The sequence below is a fragment of the Rhizopus microsporus genome (assembly GCF_002708625.1).
Source record: "Rhizopus microsporus ATCC 52813 unplaced genomic scaffold scaffold_9, whole genome shotgun sequence".
Taxonomy (NCBI): domain Eukaryota; kingdom Fungi; phylum Mucoromycota; class Mucoromycetes; order Mucorales; family Rhizopodaceae; genus Rhizopus; species Rhizopus microsporus.
The window spans coordinates 887,197-900,297 of NW_019671924.1; the positions used below are offsets into that span (position 1 = coordinate 887,197).

At 37.9% G+C, this 13,101-nt stretch overlaps 6 protein-coding genes across 6 annotated transcripts; 4 read left to right on the top strand and 2 right to left on the bottom strand.

The window, feature by feature from the left end:
- Positions 1–96: 96 nt before the first annotated feature.
- Positions 97–1,811, top strand: RHIMIDRAFT_203365 (uncharacterized protein; the record flags this gene model as incomplete). The annotated part of the gene is made up of 8 exons (XM_023606682.1): positions 97–247; positions 298–373; positions 428–661; positions 711–822; positions 880–1,091; positions 1,146–1,289; positions 1,337–1,682; positions 1,734–1,811. 8 exons carry the CDS (start codon positions 97–99, stop codon positions 1,809–1,811), a joined length of 1,353 nt encoding a protein of 450 aa, XP_023466033.1.
- On the top strand, positions 1,590–2,523 carry RHIMIDRAFT_143317 (uncharacterized protein). The gene is made up of 3 exons (XM_023605724.1): positions 1,590–1,682; positions 1,734–2,115; positions 2,195–2,523. The coding sequence occupies exons 2-3, from the start codon at positions 1,936–1,938 to the stop codon at positions 2,465–2,467; spliced, it is 453 nt and encodes a 150-aa protein (XP_023466034.1). The 5' UTR covers positions 1,590–1,682; positions 1,734–1,935; the 3' UTR covers positions 2,468–2,523.
- On the bottom strand, positions 2,401–6,674 carry RHIMIDRAFT_292418 (uncharacterized protein). Its single transcript, XM_023613894.1, has 9 exons — positions 5,981–6,674; positions 5,326–5,927; positions 4,893–5,269; positions 4,652–4,840; positions 4,481–4,590; positions 3,844–4,423; positions 3,434–3,788; positions 2,630–3,384; positions 2,401–2,579 (listed from the first exon to the last, which is right to left on the bottom strand). The coding sequence occupies exons 1-9, from the start codon at positions 6,623–6,625 to the stop codon at positions 2,506–2,508; spliced, it is 3,687 nt and encodes a 1,228-aa protein (XP_023466035.1). The 5' UTR covers positions 6,626–6,674; the 3' UTR covers positions 2,401–2,505.
- Positions 6,675–6,830: 156 nt separating this feature from the next.
- RHIMIDRAFT_238135 (RhoGAP-domain-containing protein) lies at positions 6,831–8,981 on the top strand (the record flags this gene model as incomplete). The annotated part of the gene is made up of 12 exons (XM_023608893.1): positions 6,831–6,940; positions 6,996–7,003; positions 7,058–7,120; positions 7,176–7,183; positions 7,249–7,315; positions 7,386–7,513; positions 7,559–7,729; positions 7,799–8,018; positions 8,066–8,236; positions 8,291–8,461; positions 8,511–8,639; positions 8,692–8,981. 12 exons carry the CDS (start codon positions 6,831–6,833, stop codon positions 8,979–8,981), a joined length of 1,536 nt encoding a protein of 511 aa, XP_023466036.1.
- Positions 8,982–9,064: 83 nt separating this feature from the next.
- Positions 9,065–10,347, bottom strand: RHIMIDRAFT_203181 (uncharacterized protein; the record flags this gene model as incomplete). The annotated part of the gene is made up of 3 exons (XM_023606666.1): positions 9,065–9,772; positions 9,831–10,226; positions 10,282–10,347. 3 exons carry the CDS (start codon positions 10,345–10,347, stop codon positions 9,065–9,067), a joined length of 1,170 nt encoding a protein of 389 aa, XP_023466037.1.
- Positions 10,348–11,725: 1,378 nt separating this feature from the next.
- Positions 11,726–12,761, top strand: RHIMIDRAFT_238137 (uncharacterized protein; the record flags this gene model as incomplete). The annotated part of the gene is made up of 2 exons (XM_023608894.1): positions 11,726–12,477; positions 12,530–12,761. The coding sequence occupies 2 exons, from the start codon at positions 11,726–11,728 to the stop codon at positions 12,759–12,761; spliced, it is 984 nt and encodes a 327-aa protein (XP_023466038.1).
- Positions 12,762–13,101: the final 340 nt, after the last annotated feature.

Genomic DNA, 13,101 nt, shown 5'->3' on the forward strand with positions numbered 1-13,101 from the left:
AATCTGGGGTAAAATCAAGTCACTAGCCCCAAAATCACCTTCCTTTTTTATCTTGTCCTCATCATCGTCCTGTTTCTTTCTTTTTTCTCTCTTTGTATGTCTCAAACACAGCCACCGAGAACCTCTTCTTATCAACGTCTCGTTGAGAAATTAAAGAGAAACCCCTCAGAAAGATTTGATCCAGCAGATTGGCCGAGACCCAAGAATTATAGTCAAGTATTAGATCATGCTCTTAAGGGAGGCGCAAGTAAAGTGTCTTTATGATATCTTATAAGGGAGGACTTACCATTGAACTAGGAGCGTTTATCTTGGGATATGGAGTAAGAGGAGGTGTCAATTTCTGTTTATACCTTATTCGTGTCCTGAGAAAAAAGTAAGAGATAATTTAAACTTGCATTCATTTACATGACCAAAAAAAATGTTTCAGAGCACCACTTGCCATGATCCTGCATGCGTCCTTTAAAAATCTGGATACACTTCGATTCGCTGCCATGTTTGGATCATTTTCATTCTTGTGGAAATCAATTAATAATGGCATGCGCATTTATCGAAACAAGGACGATCGTCTCAATGGTCTCGTCAGTGGCGCTATTGCAGGTCTAAGCATTCTCTTTGAAAAAAAAGAACGCCGTGTCGATATTGCACAACAATTGTTTGTCAGGTAACTATGATGAGTTTATAATTGACATTGAATCAACATTAGTTTGTAGAGCATTGCAGGCTGTGTATAATGCAGGAAAGGCAAGAGATATCTTTTACTTTAGAAATGGAGATGCTTTGCTCTTTGGCCTTACCTGTGCTCAAGTTCTCTATGCCTACACGGTAATTCATTTAGGCTTACAGATGATGGGTGGCATGAATTGACCTTTTTTTTGATAGATGAGACCAGATACCTTACCACCTGATTTTTATGCATTTATGATTCAAGCTGCACGTTGTCCAAAAGAGGCATTGATGCTGAATAACCTTAATGTCCGTGGAATATCCGTGAGTCCTAAGCTTGCACTAGATTCCATTCAACATCTTCATCCCACCTCTCACGCCATCAAAGTCATCAGCCAACTGGATCCGAACCCAGCGGCGATACCATGGTAAGGAAAAGAGAAAAACATAGGATACATTTCTTAGCCTTTTTTTGTCCTCAGTGAAATTCTTCATCCTTGGGTAGATAGCTGTAACCTTACAGCTATAGAACGTTTTTTCAATGTATTCAAGAGCTACCTACCTGTATACGGTACACTTCACTTTGTGCCCATGTTACTTCTTCGAACCCAACATTTACGAAAAGAGTAAGTGATTATAAAAAGGCTGATTTCATCTATTGACCCGCCCACAGCCCTACTGGCATGCTCTCAAAGACGACCAAGGCCACACTTAAATCGGGTGCCTTTTTGGCAACATTTGTCACTGTATATCAATACCAGATCTGCATGCATCGTCAATTACTCAAGACGGGTCTCATTGGCCGGTGGAATTCTAAATATCTCTATGGCCTCGCTGGTTTCATATGCTCTTACTTGTCTATCTTTATCGAAGACAAAAAGAGACGTAGTGAACTAGCTCTCTATGTCTTACCCAAGGCCGTCCATAGCCTCTATCAGATTGCGTATTCTCATCATTGGATATTCAAGATGAAATACTTTGAGGTCCTCATGGCCAGTACTGCGATGGGTATCATTATGGTAAAGGACCTATTCTTATCATATATATATACTCATATGCTTTATATATAGTCATTCTATCAGGAAGAACCAGATGTGCTATCTTCTTTTGTCAGAAAGATCATGTTTCAATTCTTTCAGAAAAACTAAACTTATATACCCCACACACACACACACTCAGGCACACGCATAGAGAGACAATGTCGGAAAATTAATTTTCCCCATCTTTTTCCCTTTTTCTTTTTTATTCTTTTTTTTTATACATATACAACTTATGAGATTTTCGTCATTGAGTGCAGAACTGGATGCCATTACAAAAGAATTTGATTATGGTATTGTTCCAGGTTCAGCCACTGTCTTTGTTCGAGACGAGGTTAATAATATTGGAAGACTTGACTTAACCTTGCTTGAAGGTGTGATGATTGTTGTTGAAGTAACAGACCAAGGTTATAGAGTAATAAAAACACAATGAGAGAAAAAGCAAAAAAAAAAAAAATATATAAGGGAAAGTGAATTAAAAAAAGTGAATCTAGGTCACTTCTTGTTCACCACTTTGTAATGTCGACCCTGCTTTATCTACTGCTCAAAACGTACAAGCTCACCTCGAACACAATTTTGAAACAATGGAAAACTTATTGATGACCATTTCACCCATGTTCCGTGAGCGCTTTCAACAGGCTCTCTATGATAAACTACAAAGTGTACAGTCTCAACAGCTCGAACCTAGTTCAGGGAAACAACAACAACAACAACAACAAAATGATACCATGACCGCTCCTCATTCTTTTGATGAATGGATCAATTAAGTTATTCAATAAAGATTATATATATATATATTTCATTTCTATTCAATTCCTGTTGGTTTTCTTTTTGTTACATAATTGCTTGGGAAAAGACCAGACACTGCATTTCCTGAGCCTATATACAAATGATCAGTTTCAAGAGACTATATATATATATATATTTACCGTCATCTATGTATCCCATCCACCAGACATTGTCTGTCATATCCGTTACAACAATAGGTGCATTCGCATCAAATGCTAATTCGCCAACCTCCTTGGCTTCAAATGGATATTTGGCATAATACACCTTGGGTGACTCTTCGCTCGCTGGCTGCTCATCATTGTGGCGCAGGGCAGCAGCTAAGAGTGCACTGAATGGCACTAGCGTTGTTGTTGTATTTGAGAATCGTCGCTGTCGAGCATCTGTCATGTCCACACTAGTTGGTAGTAATGTAGCTCCCGTTGTATAGCCCATCGCGGTCTGATCTCGTGGCTTCCATTCTGGCGGTGGAATGTACGTCGGACTATTATATCGGCGTCGAAGGAACAGGACCAAGAGGCCAATAGCTACAAGACAGAATAAGATCGCTAGCGAAATACCAAGAGAGACCAGGACAACAGCTGGAATAGAGAGATATCTCTTGCGTCCGGGTAAAGAGGAGCAGCAGTTGGATGTAGTCAGTAACTGCCTCACACTGCCCGCAGATCCATCTGCAGATGCAGTGAGTACAGTAGGATACCATTGTGAACCATCATATAGTGCAGCGCTACTGCTCTTGTTATCAATAGACATGTCTCCCACTGCCATTAACATGGTACTGGACGATGTAGGAACATAGAGTAGTTGTTGGATTGTCGAAGAAGGATCAAGATTCGACTGATTTAAGGCTGTAAACTGATGACCATCCCAGGAGCCGATGTAGCTTGTGTTTTGTTGCCTAGACATAATATTAAGTATTTTTTCTACTTAATTGTTCTATTACATACCTTCCAGAAACTATATACTGTTTACCATCTGGTGTCAACAAGAGTGATTGAGGCTGAGATACGCTCGCAGTAAATGCCGTCCATCGATTATTGCCAAGCTGAGCTATAGGTGTAGGTATATTATCAACCTTTAAATCTCCCACAACGACAATGGTTCCATTGTTTTGGACAACCATATCATTCACAGTGCCACTCAAGCTATTCTGGCTAACCTGTGCCCATTGAAGACGATCGATGGATAGACCACAGACATATCCACAGCTTAATAGTCCTGCATAGACAAAATTACCACCCACAAAGACGGTCTGTCCATTGGAGCGAATAACATTGACTTGACCAGGCCTTTGATTGGCATCTACATCAAAATAGCTAAGCCATCGTTTTTATTTTTTCTTTCTTCATTGACTTACCATATAAACCATAAACGGCTGATAGACTGCGTTTATTTAGATCATACACACCCAAGCTGCTCATATTACGAGGGCCAGTAAAGTTACCGCCCATGAATAGCTTGTCATCAATAATCAACATTGTCTTTATATCTCCCTGAATGCCCTGCAACAAACCTTGCCAGGTTCCTTGCTGGTACATGACAACCTGATACTGTGTCTGGTTCAGGTTAAATGATCCACCTAATATCACACCGTCGTCTTTCCAAAGAATACCCGAGCGAACTGTTGCACTTGGGTCAGCTTGGCTGATCAAGTTGGACCAACTTGATGATGATGATGACATGGATGCTGCATTCATAGCCCAATAGCTTTGAGCATTCTTGATATTTCCAAAGTAGAGATTAGCTGTAGAGTTGAGAGGAATCGTATAGGTGACAGGGCCGAGGATAAAGGAGGAAGCGGGCACCCATGCATTACTGGAAAGACTCCATTCAGCATTACCATAGACAGGCATGGATGACGCATAATTGAATTGACCTGATAGATGAACATTTTCGTTGTCTGTGGCATACAAATGTGTCACGGTACCATTGACTCCCTTTTTTTGTACAAGTGAGTTTATTGTGCGCCCTTTTTGTTATTATTGTTTACTTACTTGATCCATTGCGGACCATGTACCTGCTTCAATATCATAAATAGCAACATGGTTCAAACCAACATTTTGTGGGACTTGAGTATCAGTAAAGTTGCCACCAACGATGAGCTCTAAAAATCATAAAAACCTGTATGAGCATGGTTTGAATATTGAATTATATATAAAACTTACTGGATCCTGTGACTACAGATGATGTAACAACTCCATTTAATCCTGATTGACTTGGGGGAATCAATCTTTGTTGTTGATGATTGTAAGATACGATGTTACTGTAAGAGCTATTGGTCAATTGACCACCAATATAGACAGTATCGCCATGTGCGCTTAGCGTCCTTACAGTAGACCCGATAGATAATTGATCTATAAAACATAAGTATCAAATGAAAAGCAGTGATCGTTCATGGCTATATACCTGGTAAAGCAGACCAGGAATTATTGGATGGGAAAAACTGCAAGATACTCGAAAGTGTTGGATAGGTATCATTTCGTACAAATTCAATAGAATCTGCAATGATGGAGACTGTATCTGATGATGGTTGTGTGATATTGGATGGGTTGACTCTGAGGGTGATCGTAGGTTGAAATGAACCGGTTGATGAGCTGACGATGCCCTGATATATCAATGTTCTTTGATCCTGATAGTTCTGTTGGCTAAGTGATATGTGCTGCTGGTTGCCAGGTGTAAGTTCGATAGCAAGTTCAACATTGGTACGCTGATTACAGTTGCTAGTTCCTACGCAACCTGGTGTAATTGCATAAACATTATACATGCCTTGTGCTGAAATGTACCTAAAAATAAAAAGAGTCAGAAATAGTGACTGGATGATAATGGGGTCTTCACTTACGGTTTATAAGTAACTGAAACATCTGCAGAAGAAAGTTGAGATGCAGGAAACGTTGATGTTAGGAAATTTTGATAGGTTCCAAAAGCATAAGTCTCTGTCCAGTTGCCAGTGGTTGCAAATGTCGAAGAAGGCTCTGGAGTACTTGAACAACTGCCGTTGGTATTACTTGAAGTCAAGTGAGGTTGAAGTGATGTATCTGATCTAAATATTTGTACACCACCCAATCCACCTCGCGAACCGTACCAACTGTCGATATTTATTCTGATTCCATTAGTACTTAAAGGGGTTGAGACAATAAAATCCTGATAATCGCTCGTATTAGACAGTAAACAAGCTTCTGAACAATGTTGGATCTGCTGTGTGGCTGAATCTATATAGGAGAGGTTGAAGTAATCATTGGATCCTAAGGAAATAATGCTAAATTGACGAGTGCCTGTTCCATTGACATTCGTATTCTTTAGTCGAAAAAGAGAGGGTTGTATAGGAAATGGAAACGAAGCTTGCCAGTAACCAGGATTACCACCTTGTAGTAACCAGGGAGACTGTGAGCAAATGACACTAGCTGGATCTGTATTGGGCGCACTATTCCCTGCAGTTATAGTCTTTTTTAAGGGTGAGTTTTACCTCCTGGCATAAACTTTTTTTTTTTTCTTACTGCTAAAGATATTAAATCAACAGACTGTTGATATGATTGATTTGTATATTTTCCATCACTGGTTGTATTGAATTGACCAGCAAACCAAATGGAAGATGATTGTTCTATTGGAATAATTGAATATACTGGACCATTGAAGCCTTGCCAAGGTAAAGGTATCCACTTATTTTCTTGCCATAATGCTGTATAGCCGTAATCTATTGAATCACCCATTGGTCTATCAAATTCACCACCGACATAAACGGATTGGTTGAAACAATAAAGTGCCCTCACAGGGCCATTTAATCCTTGTTGTAAAGGAGCAAGTTGTAATGTATCTAGGTTGAGTTGAACTATATTATTATATTGTGTATGATTAATGGTATTAAATTGACCGCCTAGGATATAATTTGATTTGTCTAGTTGACAATAAGCCTCTATAGAGCCGTCAATAGTTGAAAATAGGGTAAAAAGGTTGTTATGATGAATGTAGAGTGCTGAAGTATTATGGGGTATCGATTCAGTTTGCCGAGCATCTTCAAATGGGGATATACCAACATAATCGCCAATGAAGCCTAATTGACCAATATCGTCTAATCTAAGAGTAGGCACCTCTATAGCCAGTATAGAATAGCACAATACTAATGGCCATAATAGTCTTTTCATGGCTTTAAATTTTATATTGACAACCTTTTATAAAATGTTGTCAAAGTATATATAAAAAGAAAGAAAGGCAAAAAAAAAAAGAAGGGAGCAGAAAGAGAAAGAGAAACAACAAATTCAATAGTGGGATCAATTTCCAATTCTGGAAACGAGCCATTTTTTTATTTTAAATAGCGTTTTGCCCTTTCTTTTCTCTCTTTCTTAAACAATGACACAATATCTTATAGCCGTTTGGGATTACACAGCAGAAGGTGAATTTGAATTATCTTTTAAACAAGGAGATAGAATTAAGCTATTAGAGAAGCATAACGATGACTGGTAATAATAATCCATAAGAATAACTAAAGCATGTCATTTAACATGTCTTTAATAGGTGGGAAGGTTAGATAAGAATATAAACGTAATTGAGCCCTAATTAAACATATTTACATAAAGGCGAATTAAATGACCAAATTGGTTTCTTTCCTGCAAATAGAATAAGACTAGAAACAACAGAAGGTAAAATAGACTAGAAACAGAGACTATATATTTTATGCTAAACCATTTTTATTAGTAGTAGATGTATGTAACATAAAGAAAAAAAAAAAAAAAAAAAAGGGCATGCTGACGAATATACCCCATCTTAGGAACAGACAACAACAATAACAACACCAACGGCAACAACATTACCTGAAGGTTGGGAGTCTGCATATGGTAAAGTAAGGCTTCATTCAATTAATAAAAATTGAAAGAGGTTAATGAAGAAATATTGGATGAACAATAGATGAAGATGGAACCATATACTACTTTAATGAATCCACAGGAGAATCTCGGTGGGATAAACCAGATGATATAACAGACTTGGTTACCACGGTAACAGCTAGGCTGGAGCCTGATGAACTAAAGAAATTGGTAATAATAAACAAACAAACAACTCATTATTAATAGATTAAATAGGAATTGGATAAACTGCAACCAGAATGGATTCGACATAAAGGAAACATTCAAATGAAGATGATTTCTGAAAAGGAGGAGGGTGGTAAATTGAGTTCCTGGAAAGTTTATTATGCAGTATTATCCAATGGATTCTTACTCTTATACAACAAGGAGAGCCACGGAAAAAGCAAAGTGAGAAGAAAAAGAGGATCAAAAATTGAAATAACCTTTTTTACTAAATCTATGTGTCTATATCTTTAGAAAATAGCTCGGTTGCCCGTTGGCAGCTTCGATTTACACTCATGCAATATTGACCCAGCTGGAAAACAAGACACGAAAAGAAAATACGTATTTATCATATCAACGCCGCACAAAGTAAAACTATACATTCAAACTGAAAATGATAAAGATTTTTCTCTTTGGCTTGATGCTATCATGAGAGAACTCATTGCTCGTAAAGAAGGTCAAAACCAAGACACAGGTAAGTCAACAGGCCTATACTTTTGCTTGCTCACCTTCTTTCTATAGAAATCATGAGACTATTAACATCACTGTCAATCGATGAAAATCATATGAAAGTAAACAGAAAAATGACGAAAGATCAGTATACAGAAGAAAAGAGACCATTTTGGTTTACGAAAGCAAACTCAAAGAAAATGGAACCAAAATATATGCCTACCCCTCAATCACAACCTGATGGTACATCAATAGTAGTTACAGCTTAGTCTGATTGATTACTCATTTGCATGATAGAAAATAGTGTGTTTGGAGGTTATTTACGAATGGAAGAAAATGGTGATGTACCCTATATTGTTTCAACATGTATAAAAGAAGTGGAAGCAAGGGGATTACAGTCAGTAGGAATCTACAGACTGTCTGGACCAACGTCTAGTATACAAAAATATAAAGCAGCATTTAATGACAGTATGTGATAGCCCTGGAAGATATTCTTTTTTTATTCATAGTTAAATAGGGGAACATGTCACATTCAAGGATGAACACGATATCAATGCAGTAACTGGTTTACTCAAACTCTATTTCCGTGAACTTCGCAATCCATTAATGACATTTGAATATTATGATTACTTTATGGAAGCAGCAAGTAAGATAAGAATAAGGACTTTTTTATATATAAACTGACCTACTTTGAATAGAAATATCAGACTATGAAGAACGCATGTTTCAAATCAAATCTGTACTTCACAGCCTACCAAAGCCAAATTTTATTGTTTTGGAGTATTTAATGCGGCATCTTAGTCATGTTGCCTCATACTCTGAAATCAATAAGATGGAAGCTTCAAACTTGGCCTTGATATTTTCAGTCAGCCTCTTACGACCGGTTCAAGGAGAGTTAAGTGGCATTATGCAATCCGACCTTCAGAGTAAGGTGATTGAAGCACTGATTTTGCAATATGACTGGTTTTTTGAACAAGACGAACAATAAAAATATATGACACATTTTTATGTCTGCCCATGCTTTTATTTCCTCTATAGACAATGTATGATAAAAGTGGATATATGTACTGCTTATAACCTTGCCTTCAAAGGCTCCAATCGAAACTTAATCTCCTTTAACCTGGCACTTGTCGGGTTCCATTTATTAAATAACGCCTGAAGTTGCTCTAGCTCTTTACGTAAAGCCTCATTACTTAATATTCTTGAATCATCCCAAATACCACGCATGGCCCAAGGTAGATGAAACGGATTCAACTTTAATCTCGCTTGGAATGGATCTAGCCTTGCCTTGACTTCGTTCATCGCCCTTTCCACCTTTTGCTCTATACGTATTTTCTTTTGTTTATGGCCAATAGGATGTGTTTCAAACAGGTACTGCAGTGGTAGAGTAAATACATCCAATTCTTCATATATTGTTGAATGACCGCCTTCCAAAGAGTAAAGATTGCCAGCTAATGCTTCACTAATATGAATCAGAAATCCATGATCAGACAGACCCATATTTAATAGACTTATTGCAAACTCAATAAGTCGAATCAAAAAGTCATCTTTAGAATAGATGTGACCATCGATATAAATAGCACGCAGTAGATTAGGATGAGACAGACCAGACATGATTGCTGAATACAGAGGAACAACTTGATCTTGCATAGATCCAACAAGTACGACCTTGATATCGTGCTGTAGAACATATGCCATAGCCTCTCTATAGATGATGGATACTTCCGAATTCGAGTTCATAAACTCAAACAATTCTCTAGCCGGGTCTGCTTCAAAGTACTATAGAAGGTATGTTCATATCCGCCCTTTTTTTTTCTTTTTTGTTTGTATGTTTTACCTTGACTAAAAGATTTCCTTTCAAGGTTGGAAATGGTCCATGAGAAATACCAGCCATTGCTAGCAAGCACATTGGTTGTTGATGTGGTCGAATGATGGACGACTCAATTAGCTTCTGTAGCAGAATGATCGACACAGGTGTGCCCTGAGAATGAGTGGCCCATAAGATGATATCAGCCTCTTTTATACTTTCTACCCATTGAGCCTGAATAAGATCATAAAATTTATCTACTCTTTCTTGAACCTTTCCTTCCCAGAGTAATGAAATACTAGTGATCGACCTGTCGGGTATAGTCAAACCGTGATTGTCTAAAAAGTACTTTTTAACAGCAAGAGTCATCTGTTCACAAAACTTGTGTGAAGTTCCCGTTGGTTCACCGATCATGCTTCTTACTAGCTTGTAGGTTGGGCTACTTAGTATTTTCATAAAGATCTTAATGCCATATACCTACCTTCATGGGAAACCAGCCATGGACACCAATGATCACAATCTTTTTTCCACCTATATCATCTGGCATCTGCTTCATGGATTCAATTACAGAAGGCGCTCTTGTGAAAATTGAGCTCTTTATAGCATTGATCGCCCATGCGACGAAGCTACTATCACTGCTAGCTTCAAATTGAGATTGAAAGGTAGGTAAGATGGCATTTTTGCATAAAGAAGGAGCTGGTTCCTGCTTTTTGGTTTCATCTATCATTGAGTTATCATCATCACTGTCGTCAGTAACAATGACTGTATCCTTTCCATTTTCTGGCTCTGTTGTTGGAGTTGTAAAGAATGCCTTCCAGTAGAATGGTCGTTTGCCACCTGTTCCTTGTGGTTCTTTATCTGTATTATTCACTCTCCTTTGTTCCTCGCTCTTCTCTTTGGTCTGTCTGTTCTGGTTGGAAGGCTCTGCCGAATATGTCAGCCATGACCATATCCCTCTACTGCTTGCTTCATTGCTCTGAATGTTGTTTTTTTCGTCTTTTATTCCTTTGGTATCCTTATCGTCTTCCTCTTGCTTATCATCCATGTCTTTTTCTGCAGTAGTCGAACCATAGATCCAAGATTGTGCCTGTGCTGATCGTCGTTTATTTTCTACCATTGTCTTTCCTTGACTCTCCTTTAATTCCAAATCACTTGACCTTCTCTTCATTGCCATGGCCTAATTAGCAGGGGAAATAAAAGAAAATGATTAAATAATGCTTATTCATGTGAAATCAGGTTACACCACTCACAGGGCAACCCCACATGAAGCCATTGACTGAACAAGAAATTATCATACTCAGTCTTGATCTTTAGTTTCCCCTATTTAAAACGTAAAGAATGAATTGCTTGTGCTTGAACTGTTCAGTGACGGTTGGTCATGTCTAAGCATAGTCATAATAGATTGCGCATTTTCAATGATATTTGATCTGCTATCTTTAGCTCCATTCAATTCAAACCTATTGGATCTTCTAGTTATAAGCTCTTTATATTTGTATATATAAAAAAAACAAAAATGTGGCTCCAGTATATAAATTATTTTTATTGGATGAGCTTTGGATCAAGAACACATTTGTACTGTACAATGTTACAATATGACCATTAAACACGTTCCTATAAAGTAGAATCCGGCCTTTGTCACAGTCAGGGGAATGAGAAAAAAAAAGTGTATCTGTTTTGACAAAGGGTAACAATTAACTAAAAGTAAAGCCTTGGCTTTGGTAGTTTAACTAAAAATATCGAAATAATAATAACGAGTGCCAGAATGAGCCTCAATATACTAGTATTCATATATCCATTATTTTTAGGTATCGATACTAGTTATCGCAAGATGCTACCATGATACATAGTGTAACAAGGTTATTTTTGGATGGTATTTAAGAAGATATAAGAATAGAGCTTGTTTGTTTCTTCCTCATCATCATAAAATGATTACTCTACTCAAAAAGGGCAAGGGCTACTTTAAAAAGAAGAATTTAACAGGAAAGACACCTAATCTTCCTAAGCAAAGCGCTTCCTCAGAGACATGCTCTACCTATGATACACCGCCTTCTTCTCCAGAAGCTTATTCTAAACCGCATACGCCGTCTTCCTCTTCAGAAGCATGTTCAGTGCCTCCCACATCGCCTACTTCTCCAAAAATTTATTCCAAGCCGCATACACCGTCTTCCTCTTCGGTACCTCATACATCGTCTACTTCTCCAGAAACTTATTCGAAGCCGCATACACCGTCTTCTTCAGAAACGCATTCAGCAGAGCTCGAAACAAGACTGAGCCCCGAAGAAGTGAATAATGCCACTCAAGCACGAAACACGGATGTACCCGACGCACCATCTTCCATTTCAGAAACACACTCGGCGCCCGTCACGCCCTCGTCCTCTTCAGAAACACGCACGCTAGATACTTCTCCTGAAAGTCCTCACGCTCGTAAAGAAAACCAAAATGACAACTTGCCAAGGCAGTTAGATCCTAATAGGAGCATTTCCGGCTTGGAACCCCTTGAAATAGAAGAAGTTTCAAGAAAATTAATTAAAAAATACAAGGGTTGGAGCAAAGAAGCAAAGAAGAGGCGACATACCCGTTTACCAGAACACAAAGCACTGTATGAAAGAAAGCTAAATAGATATATAATACAATTAAGAGATGAAGAGCTTCGTCGTGAAAACGTTCCTGTTAATAGGTAAGTCCTTATCTTTATGAAAAACACGAAACACACATTAACTTAACAAAAGGGAGACTGTCGTAGCAAATTTAGACACGTTTGTCGTATTTTTGGAAAGACTGAACACCCTGAATGAACGAACTGCTGCAAACATCAGCAAGTTATTCTATGAACTTTTTAATGGTGAAAACAACGTTCTTTTTGGAGAAGCAATGTTTGCTAGCAATCGAACTAAAAAGAAGCAGGCCATAGAGGAACACATTATCAAAAAAAGATACGAAGAAAGCAACCCTCCAAAATAAATAAACTTTATTCTATTTGACTTTAAATGAGTCTTATTGAACTGCAAACATATCACCAATAGCCCTCTAATCGCACTGAATGACATGCTTGGAATTTGTAAGGTTTCTCGTTCGCCCATATCAAAAAGATTCTATAGCAGATAAGCTGCTGCTACACAAGCAGATAGTTCTAGTAACAAAATGGGAAAAAAGTTTACACTTGGTGAAATAAATGGCATGCATTTGTTTGATTAATTAGAGAAAGTTATCCTACTGTAAATAAACAAACTACAGATAGCAATTCTTGATAAGGTTTGTAACAACGAAATCTCTGATTGTACTATAGAGGGTTTTGTAATGG

What these genes read in the sequence shown, in the direction of transcription:
- RHIMIDRAFT_292418 (XM_023613894.1), bottom strand. Translation starts at nt 6,625, where the DNA reads ATGAAAAGACTATTATGGCCATTAGTATTGTGCTATTCTATACTGGCT. An exon ending in ATCTGTAGTCACAGGATCCA is followed by an intron (nt 4,591 to 4,651) that starts GTAAGTTTTATA and finishes TATGATTTTTAG; the next exon opens with AGCTCATCGTTGGTGGCAAC. An exon ending in AGCCGTTTATGGTTTATATG is followed by an intron (nt 3,789 to 3,843) that starts GTAAGTCAATGA and finishes ATTTTGATGTAG; the next exon opens with ATGCCAATCAAAGGCCTGGT.
- RHIMIDRAFT_143317 (XM_023605724.1), top strand. Translation starts at nt 1,936, where the DNA reads ATGAGATTTTCGTCATTGAGTGCAGAACTGGATGCCATTACAAAAGAA. An exon ending in TAACAGACCAAGGTTATAGA is followed by an intron (nt 2,116 to 2,194) that starts GTAATAAAAACA and finishes AAGTGAATCTAG; the next exon opens with GTCACTTCTTGTTCACCACT.